The following is an 11,299-nucleotide window of genomic DNA, read 5'->3' on the forward strand; positions in this document are numbered from 1 at the left end:
GGTGATGGGACCTCTACCAGATGAAGACTAGTAAATGGAGGTTAGGTCATTGGGGATAGTGCCCTTAAAGAGAATACTGGGACCTGTAGCCCGTCCCCCTTGGCTTCCTGGTTACCCTGAGATGAGCAGCTTGTACCCCTACAGTGATGTTCTTACCACAGTCCAAAAGCAGCAGAAATAGCTGACCAAGAACAAGAACTTCTAAACTCTGAGCCAAAATAAGTCTTTCTACCTAATAAATTGATTTTCAAGTATCTCATCACAGTGGCAGAACACCAACTAATACAAATGCCACCTCAAAGATCATCCCTCTGAACTGATAAAAATGTTGTTTTTGGGTTTTTTGTTTGTTTGTTTGTTTTTTGTTTGAGACAGCATCTCACTCACAATGTTGCCTAGGTTAGTCTAGAACTCATAGGCTCAAGCCTTCCTTCCACCTCAGCAACTCAAATACTTGCAATAATAGGCTGGTGCCACCATGCTGGCTAGAACAGATAATCAAATGGCAAGTGAGAAAAGAAAATGATATTAGGGTTTTTTTTTTCTAACAAGAACCAGACTCTTAATATCCATGACCACTTCCTATTACTCCCTACAACTGAAAAAATCTTCTCAGGAGACTAGCCAAGCACAGATGTGTCAGGCTGTGGTGGTTTGAATAAGAATGGCCTCCATATGCTCATAAATTTGAAAAGTTAGTCACCAGAGAGTAGCACTATTTAAAAGGATTAGAGGGATTAGGAGGTGTGGCCTTGTTGGAGGAAGTGTGTCATTGAGGGTGAGCTTTGAAGTTTCAAAAGCCCATGTGGAGCCCAGACATCTCTGCCTACAGATCAGTATGTGGCCCTCAGGTACTGCTCCAGTGTCTACCTGCATGCTGACATGCTTCCTGCCATGGTAATGGAATAACCCTCTAAAACTCTAAGCCAGCTCCCATTCAGTGCTTTCTCTGTAAGGGTTGTCTTAGTCTAGGTGTCTCCACAGTAATATAATAGTGACACATGTTCACCTTACGAGCAAGTTGGTGACTTAGAGGAAAGTCTAGAAAGTGGACTTATTAAGTTATGCTCCAAGTTTCTTCACTTTTGTTTAAACAATGGCCATAGTGGCCACAAGGAAAGACACTTTTCTAATCATGGCCCTTCCCTCATGGGCAGACACAGAGCAGAGAAGGGTCATACACTTGGGTCAGAATCTAACAGCAACCTCTTTAAACACTTGACTGAGAAAATCTTCTCTTTCCTCATGATTTGCTCCAGGAAGTCAAGCTATATGGTGAGGAGCTAAGGTAGTTCTTTTCTGTGGGGGTTTGAATGAGAATGGCTCTAATAGACTCATATATTTGAATGTTTGATCTGAAGTTGGTGGAACTGTTTGAGAAGAATTAGGAGGTGTGGCCTTGTTGGAGATGTTGTGTTTTATAAAAATAAAGAGAGAAGAAATATGTTTGGTGGATGTACAATCAGGTGTTGGGGAAGGGGTGCCTCTGCGGGCCCATGCTGAGGCATCCCTTCCCCCTGAGATACCAGCCACACAAAGGTATAGTATAGAATAGTGTTTATTCAGAGCATGGGGGGGGAGGAATTGAGGGAGTAGAGACAGAGAAAGGCAGAGAGAGAGTAGAGGAGTAGAGGCCAGCCATGAGAATGTGGAGAGAGGAGATAGGGGAATGGGGAGAGAGTGAGCAGGAACAAGAAGACAGAGCAAGAGAACATGAGAGAGAGGAGGGGGCAAGGAGCCCCTTTTGTAGTGAGTCAGGAACACCTGGCTGTTGCCAGGTAACTGTGGGGCAGAGCCTAGACTAAATGCCAACAGGAGGAGGTGTGTCATTAGGGGTGGGCTTTGAAGTCTCAAAAGTTTCACCATTTCCCATTAGGTCTCTCTCTGTCTCTCTGCTCCAGCACCATACCTGCCTGTCTGCTGCCATGAGTTCCCACCATAGTGGTGATGGGCTCACTATCTGAAACTGTCAGCCCAAATAAACTCTTTCTTTTTAATATTGGTTCTTGACTCTGGGTTGAGACCCCTTTAGGGGTTAAAAGACCTTTTCACGGGGGTCGCATATAGATATCCTACATATCAGATATTTACATTAGGATTCACAACAGTAGCAAAATTATAGTTATGAAGTAGCAATGAAATAATGTTATGGCTGGGGTGGGGATGGGGAATCACCATGACATGAGGAACTGTATCAAAGGGTCATAGCATTAGGAAGGATGAGAACCACTGTTCTGTAAGCCGCCTTGGTCAGGTCACAGTACTTTGTCATAGCAGTAGAAAAGAAATCAAAATCCCTTCCCTTGCAGCTGAAGAGCCACAGTTACAAGTAAAGTGCAGGCAATGGGGTGAGGAGTGTTTAGAACTGATAGGATGGTGAAGGTAAGATGGCTTCAGTCCAGAATGAAGAGAGAGGTGCATGACGTTTACCCGAAGCTTCAGGTTGACGAAGACTGTCTGGTATTTCCTTGAGAGTGTCTTACTCTCCTACCACAGGTGGTTGTGGTCCACTATGCAAATGAAAATTGCCTGACTCAGGCTGCTGCCAACTCACTCAGCTCTCCTTTAAAGCAGCCTTGGCTCCAGAGCAGTGAGTGCAAAGGGCAGAAGCCATGGCTCCTGGTTTCCACTTCTCCTGGTTGGCTCCTGGTTTCCACTTCTCCTGGTTACTGGTCGTCTGGTTGGTGGTAACTATGGCAGAAGGTAAGAGTCTGAGTTTTTACCTACTATGTGTGGGTTATATAATTAATACCATTTGGGAAAACAGATGTGGCGTCCATGGTTACAGATTTCCGTATGTTGGAAATGTTTATATTTGTTACCATCAACCTGTATGAATGAAATGAAAGGCTGGGTTTGCTCATCTGAAGACCTGGATCCAAGTCTTAGTGTTATCTCTGTGATTTTAGGTTATACTTGAGCATTACATATGATTATGCATTGTTGTGGGGCTGGAGGGGACCGCTGAGCTATATGCAAAAGCCTCATGTTAAAAGCACTACACCAATGCTATTGCTGTTATCACAGTTATTGAGCTAACAGGGTTAACCTGGAATTACAGCATTGTCTGCTTCCTTACATCCCCTGGCAGTTCATGCTGAGTCTCTGTTTATTGCTTTAATCATACCTGATGAGCTGGGGTCTTGGCCCTACAAGGTGAGCAGATTTCTTATTTCTCTCTTGCTCCTATTCTCTCCACCCCCAAACAGAACCTACAGATGCTCTGAGCCTTGACATTGGATTTCAAGTCCCTACCCAAGGAAAGATATGGAAGATAGGAGAAAAGGAAAAAGAAGGAGAACCTGGGGGCCCTGCATCTAGTATTTGTTTTCATAATTGACCTTAATTGGAAAACTAGATGCTGCTCAGTGAGGAAGGATCCAGCGTCTGATAGAGCCTCTCACCTACTCACGTGCCCTGACCTAGGGAAGCTTTTCAAGGAGTTCAGTGAGACTCCATTCAACCTCCAACATTTTCCCTGACATCCTCACACAATGTTTGAGACAGACTGGAGGCAGGGAGAGGCATCAGAACTTGTTGTAGATACCCAGAGATTCCCCTAACCCAGCCTCTCCACAGACTACAGCTATCACAGGGCAGCAGCTCCTCAGTGCCCAAGACAAGGTTATGGATATCTGCTGAAAAAGAGGCCACCTTTTTTCCAGTTTATGGGGTACATGTAGTCACAGAGTAAATTTTGCTGATGTTTCTTGTCTTGTTCTCTCAAGGCTTTGAAAATAGTTAAATAGGTTATAATGAGATTAGAGATTTCAATTATTTATATCTAAAAATATCCTTTGGGGGATGGACATGGTGGTACATGCCTTTGATCCTAGCACTAAGAAGCAGAAGCAGAAAGATATCTGTGAGTTCAAGGCCAGCCTAGTCTACATAGCAAGTTCCAGGATGGACAGCAAGGGTTACATAGTGAGACAATGTCCCCGAACAAACAAGTAAAAATGTCATTTGAAATGTGAGATTTTGTCTCTGAGCTTGGCAGCACAGGTTCTCGGTCATTACTCACTTCTACTTATCTTGGACTGACTGCCCAACAGGGTCCCATGTGCCCCTATGCCCTTTCCCCTCCATGGCAGCAGCTGCTCCTTTCCCTGCTCAGATCTGTTCTCTGCAATTCTGCTTCAAGTAACAGCATTTAAATGCTACTGAAATATCACATTTACAAGTCTTTCTGGAGACACATTATTGTAGAACAGATTGTTTTTCTCTGACATCTTCAGATTGTCACAACAATCTTTACCTCACCTCCAGGGTGTGCTCCATTCCTCTCTGTATTGCAGATCTGTCTGTAGTCTCTTTCCAATCCTTGGAGACAGGCACTGTGTCTTTGTCATCACAGCATTTAATTCAGCATCTGACATGGGATGTGCACACTGTTGAACCAACGTATAGCATCCTGAAAGGGGGCTATAGCACGTTTTCTAGGCTCTAAATTCTTTATCTTTCTAGTGATGGATTTGACAAAAATAGACAATCGTTCTCAGTGTCCACAAAATGAATTAAGTTACAGTTATTATGAGTCAGTTGACCACAGCATTGGTATTTCTTTGTGGTTAAAGTCTGAATGGGCATGGGAATTCTAAGATTCCAGGTGCTCTGTAAGGAAGAATGGTGTGTGTAGACCCAGGCTCACTGCTGTAAAAATCACTACAGTTCTCTACAAAACAGCTCTTGACTGCCCAGATAACCACAGAGTACAGGTAATTATAAAAAGATCTTCTCATCATTACCTCTTTTTTTAAAGAAAGGAGCTAGTTTTGGGATATGTTATAAATTTCACGTCTAGACTATAATAAGCCCATTTAAAATTGATATCCAAACTTCAAACAATATTTTGGCCTGTATTATACAATACTATAATTTTAAATATAAATTATTATTTAAAACATCCTAAGGCAGAAATTAAATTCTCGCTGAGTACCACAAAAACACGGAGAAGAACAGACGGTGTCTGCCTAGTCATTTAGTGATACACCAAGTATTCAGGGATAACACTGCCATCCAGGGAGTGGTCCAGGTGCTGAGGACATCACCAATGGCCAACAGTTATAAAGATAATCTCTCATCTTCATAGAGTTTCTAGACTTATAGTAATGATGTTCTTTAGTCCTATCCTTACCTTGATGCTCAGATCATATACAAAATATAAACAGGAAAACCTAAGAAATGACGCTTGTGGTGCTAAAATCCTTCTATAACACTCACACCCTTAACAGTTAAAAATAACTATAGCTAACTTACTAAATGTGTACTGTGCAAAGGGAAACTTCCAGAACCATTAATATCTTATTTTGGATAATTTCACAAACCCATTGGATGGGTCATATTACTCTTACATCTTACAAATAAGGAAAAAAGCTCAGGGGTGAGGTGATCTACCCATAGTCACAGTGTCAGAAGCAGAACTCAGGGATCCTGCCTCAGGAACATGGCACTGCCCTGCCTCTCCAGGTGTTTTTCAATCGACATTTAAATATGTGACCTACTTTGGTCTTCTTAAGTTTTCAGGATGCTTAGCTTTGATGTACATACAGTGTCTTTGCTCATGTGTCAGTGGGTAATGTATGGGAAATACACGTTAATTTTCACACTATCCTTAATAGGTAGGAACATGGAAACTTTCGAAATTACAGAAATGGAGCTTTCTCTCCACCGATTAATTCTTCCACAGGCCCTGGGTTAGGGCCAGTCTGTCAGACGATAACAGCATGACTCATAAGTCCGATGCTGGTGGGCTGAGGCTGCTATGGAAATTCTTGTAAGTGGCCATTACTCAGCCTCCAGGGAGAGAAGATCTCCCTAAGGAGGTCTGACTTGGGAACTACACAAGAGATCCAGGGCAAGAGGTAGGAAATGAAACTCTAGGCATCAGGAACCAAAATTTAAGCCCAGAAATATTAAGGACCTTTGCCAAAGTAGCATTTTGGGGTAGAGGGGACATCACTTTTTTTTTAACATTTATTTATTTTATGTATTCACCATTGCTCTCTTCAGACACACCAGAAGAGGGCATCAGACCCCATTGCGATGATTGTGAGCCACCATGTGGTTGCTGGGAATTGAACTCAGGACCTCTGGAAGAACAGTCAGTGCTCTTAACCACTGAGCCATCTCCCCAGGCCAACATCACTGTTTAATTGTTTGAATTGGTATATAGTTTACAGCTCTCTTTAACAAAAGAAGAACCTAAAATATTATTGGCTAATTGCCCTAGTTTTCACTCTGAAATGTGACATTAGGTAACCTTAGAGAGGTAGAATTCTTCAAATAAGTCAAGATGAAAATTTTCAAAGCAGTTTGAGGAGAAAACAAAGATAATGATGCTAGGAAGTGAGCAGGAAGAGGTTAACCGTAAAGACAGGTGGGCAGAGTCAACTGAGCAAGGGGAAGAAACCAGATGGCATCAATTCACATGCATGATCTTAACTTTGTCACATGAGACAGATTGCCAAATCAACTCCTATGGCTCCTGCATTTTATTTTTACTTTATATGTAGGGGTGTTTTGCCTGCACACTGCCTATATGCCTGGTGCCCAAGAGGACTAGAAGAGGGTGTTAGATCCCCTAGAACTGAACTGATAGTTGTAAAATACCATGTGTTTGTTGAGAATCAAACCTGAGTCCTCTGGCTGAGTAGCCAGTGCTCTTAACCACTGAGCCATGACTCCCGCTACACTTCTTACATTTTAGAACACTTGTGTTTCTAAGTAGTAACCCAATATAATCGTCATATGTTTAGCTTGCTGGGAAAATATCAAAAAATATTCACATGGTCTTGTTGACTGTCCTGAGTGGGTGATAGAGGCAAGCTGCTTGTGGATTACCAGAAGAGAGTACTAAGCTAAATATCTCAGCCTGGTAGAAAAATCTGCTGCATGCTCTAGCACCACCCACCATGGGATTTAGAGAACAACCTCAGGCGTCAAGAAACAAGATGAACCTAGGTGGCAGGTGGTGGTTGGCATGTTTATAAAGCGGGATAGTTCACAGGATGGCAGAGCTCAAGACCTTGCTGACCCTGACTTGATGGCCAGTTGTCAGGACGGGACTTCCCAGCAAGGCTAACTTTTCTCCTAGTGGCTAGATGCTGGGTATATGAAGTTTCCATGTTACGAAAGTTAGGAATTTATCAGAAAGAATGAGTGCTGTGGGATTTAGTCATCTTCTATAATTTGATGTTTCTTGGCCTAATTTCAGTCATATCATTTCAATATTCAGTAGCCTGGATAAATGTGAGACCGATTACTGACCTTATAAAATGGTTAACTTACAAGTGTGACATTGTATACAACTGCATACAGGTCTGACCACACCCATCCCTAACCCTTCTCTTACCATCCTCCACTATCAACTACCAACCCCTCCCAACTGCTCCCACAAATCTCCATCCCACGTTCACGTCTTGGTTTGTTTTCGCTTTGTGCTTGTTTTGCCGGATGTAACCAAGGCTACCCAAGTGGATGTTGCTGTGAAGGTCTCCACTAGAGCATACGTGGCTCCGTCACTGAAGACAATGACTTCCTCTCCAACAGCCACTGACCAGGACAACCTGGCTAATTATACTAGCTGAATCAGAGAGTGCTGGGTTCAGTGAGAGATCCTAACTCAATAAATTAAGTAGAGGCCAAGTTATAGAGATGCCCAACATCAATCTCTGGTCTCCACACACATATATACATAATCATGCACACATATAAGTGAACATGCATACACATACCATCTGGAGGAGGAGGAGGAGGGGAAGGAAGGCTGCTTCCCATACCATTACATGGAGACTGACCTATCCATCAAAATTCAACTGGCCAAAAAGTCACACATCAGCCACTGTCTTACCCCTCCTACTAACATCTGCCATTGTGTCTTCATAACAATTCTCAAGTGAGAATCTAATTCCTCAGTGACTAGCTAGTGACTATGTTGAGTATCTATCAACAGCCCAATCAGCCACAGCCAGGTGTTCAAAGCTGACATTTCTAAAAGTCGTGGATTTAAAATGGAACTCAGGTCTCTGGTAGCTAGACAATCATATCCAATGTAGCCAAGAAATTCAAATCAACTCTCCAGGAAGAGGAAGACCTGGGTTTTTGTTTGGTTGGTTGGTTTGGTTTGGTTTGGGTTGTGTTGTGTTGTGTTGGGTTTGGGTTTTTAATTCACCAGAACACTCGGCTTCCTGGAGGATGTTCACATTTCCACAGTTCTACACAGGAATTCTGCACTATTCTGTCCACTGGACATCTGACCAGTCTTCTCCTGTCTAGATTGATATGTTCTAGGCTGAAGAACTCTGCACAGCAGAACTTGCTTTTGCAATTGGGTGATTCAGGCACGAGAAGAACTGACACTTGGCTACATCCAAATTTCTTTTCAAACCCAAGATGTGAGCACTGGTCTTAAGCATTGTTTTCTTTATTTTTTATTTTCTTGGTAATAAATAAATTCTGTTCTATTTCAGTGAGTCAAATCATATTTTAAAAAAACAAACCTCAATCTTAAAGGTATAGCTTCACCATATTTTATACTGGTATTCATATGTGTATGTATGTTACATATATCCAAATCTACTTAATGAGTACTGAGATCAAGGTGTAGAACATTTCTAAAGAGTTTCTTGGTTAATTCCTCCATGAAATCACATTTGTCTTGACCCTGGTTCTGACTTATTTTTTAATCTTAGCTCCATTTTGCTTATTCACGAACTTTGTATAAATGAACTCTTACAATGTATCCTTTTTGTATCTAATTTCCTTTGTTTATTGTAGCATGGATTCATCTGGGTTTCTAGGTATTGGCTGTTTTTGATTTTCACTCCCAGGGACTCTTTCACTATATGAACATGGTTTATTTAGCTGTTTCACTGTATGAATAACATGGTTTATTTAGCTATTCTCCTATTGATGGGCATTTGGATTGTTTAGGCTACTGTGACCATGCTTGAACTAGTATTTTTGATAAATACATATTTATTTCTTTTAGATCAGTTCTCCAGACAGAAATGTAGATCATTAGCTGTGTCATCTTCTTAGACCACTGTGGTTCAGACATCCTTTGAAATGTCTCTGTTTGATTCTTATCTCTCTCCAAGCCTCACCCTGAGGGATCTAACTAACTTTTGCTTCTGCTGCTAGGTCCATATCCTGACCTACATTTTCATTTCCACAGGACAAGATGTAGTCACCCCTCCTAGAGGCTCACAAAATAACATGAACCCTACAGACTGCCAGATCTTCACACTCACGCCTCCGCCCACCACAAGGAATCCAGTAACAAGGGCCCAGCCCATCACAAGGACACCCATGGTTTATTTTCCACCAAGGTGGCCCAGCTTCTACCCAAGGTTCCCCAACACACCTTTCCTCCTTCCAAACAACCGTCGCTTCCAGTTTTGGCCTTTCTACCCACCACGAGGTAGACTGATTCCTTGGAGATTCTTCCTTAGAAGACAGCTCCAGAACAGAAGCTCATCTGAGGAGAGCACAGAGAAATGAGAAGCCCAAACATGCTGAAGCAAAAGAATAGACACCTCTGGAAAAAGTGACGAAACTGTTTGTTTCTCTCTCTAATCTAAAAATCACTGCATTGGAAGAATAAGTATCGTCAGTGACAGTGATGAGATTTTGTTTTGTTTTGTTTTTGGTCAACAATAAGAAGTTTGGATTATACATTTTTGCTTACAAAATCCGGCAGTAACGGCATCAGTATTATCCCACAGGATATTAGTGCAAATAAAGTCTTTAAATGGGCTGTCCTAACAATTTGTATCCATACTTAGACACCAGCAGTATTAGTTAACCCCCACTTCCAAATTAGAGTGAAGGAGAAAGACCATTATGAAGCAAATGCAGCCATTAATGACACTCTTCGTACTCAATGGGAATCTTAGAGAGCAGGTGGAGCTACAAAGTATACTTTAAAATAAACTATAAAGATGAAAGGGAAAAGCCTTCTAGAGAAACTGGCTCTATGTAATGTCATTTTACTTGGAACTATCCAACTCAAAATATCCTAATCTACTTTTGATATTACTATTTGCTCATATTAATTAGACAAATACGTCACTATTTCTTCTGTGATTGTCACATAGACACATGCTTTTCTTCAAACTTTCAACATGGTTCCAATCAAAAACCAGGCTTTAAAACTACCTGGACGTTAGTTGGCTCCAGCTCAACTGTGGGGGCCTCGTGCTCTCGAGGAACAAGAAACAAGGCCTTGTCTATTTGGCCTCTCTAGCACACCCTGTCTCTTGCTTGTGCCTACTCACTTTGCAGTGACATGGGAACCTGGGTTCTGTGTGCATGACCAGTGACTTCTACTCATTCTCAAGAATTAAGTGCAAATGCTGCTGCTGTCGCTACAACAAAGAAAGAAATAAAAATCAGAATAACACAAATGCATGAGTGTTCTGGGAATGGACACCCAGGAAAAGAAGACAGATTGTCATGCCAGCATGCTTCTTCACCGTGTCAAACAATAAAGGAAAACAATTAAGTCACGGTAACCAGTAGTGTAAGAAGGGATACTTCTTTCAAATTTAGAGGCTTATGTTAAAGCCTATTTGAATCCTGAAAATACATTTTGAAATGAACTTTACACATTCTCTGTTTGTTTGGGGGAAGGAAAAACAAACCAGAAAAAGACCACTCTTGGGCATATATGAGGAAAGATATTTGGATTTTAATCTCATTTCACTCCCTGGCTCCTTACAGTACACCTATATGCTTGGCAGTCTCACAGAACCTCACTGTCTCAAACCAACCCTAGGTTTGACTGTGGCATTTTATTTCCAAACCTTAGAACTTTTGCTATTAAAAAAAAAAAGTTAATAGTTCTAGGCCTGTGAGAAATGCCCTAACAGGTCACAAGCTTGGTGACTTAAGTTTGAGCACACAGAACCCACAGAAGGTGGTGGAAAGAACTGGCTACACAGTTGTCTTCTCACCTATGCACTCACACCTTGGCACAGGTACCTCTCCCTATGGACCCCTCTCGCACACAATAATAAATACACGTTTAAAATTGAAGTCTAGGCCCTTACAAGGCTGTGTTGGGTGGTGTGTAAACCTCAGATTACATAGTAATGATGGATGGTGGGTTTGGTGTATCAATCACTGTGTCTATTGCTGAAAGCTGGCCAATTCTTCAGGGTTTTACGGGAACTTCTTTAGATAACTTGGGATAACACCACCCCACTCCCTTTAATGAATGGGTAAAGACGCCTCTATGCTAGGCAGCACACACAATAAAAACATTGAGCTTTTGTGACTCAAACACATTTCTACC

The 11,299-nt window shown here is 41.8% G+C and overlaps 1 protein-coding gene across 1 annotated transcript; it reads left to right on the top strand.

The window, feature by feature from the left end:
• Nucleotides 1-2,612: 2,612 nt before the first annotated feature.
• On the top strand, nucleotides 2,613-9,504 carry Odaph (odontogenesis associated phosphoprotein). The gene is made up of 3 exons (XM_028752650.1): nucleotides 2,613-2,703; nucleotides 9,179-9,332; nucleotides 9,459-9,504. The coding sequence occupies exons 1-3, from the start codon at nucleotides 2,613-2,615 to the stop codon at nucleotides 9,502-9,504; spliced, it is 291 nt and encodes a 96-aa protein (XP_028608483.1).
• Nucleotides 9,505-11,299: the final 1,795 nt, after the last annotated feature.

This window comes from Grammomys surdaster, unplaced genomic scaffold, assembly GCF_004785775.1.
Source record: "Grammomys surdaster isolate TR1022 unplaced genomic scaffold, NIH_TR_1.0 125928, whole genome shotgun sequence".
Taxonomy (NCBI): Eukaryota; Metazoa; Chordata; class Mammalia; order Rodentia; family Muridae; genus Grammomys; species Grammomys surdaster.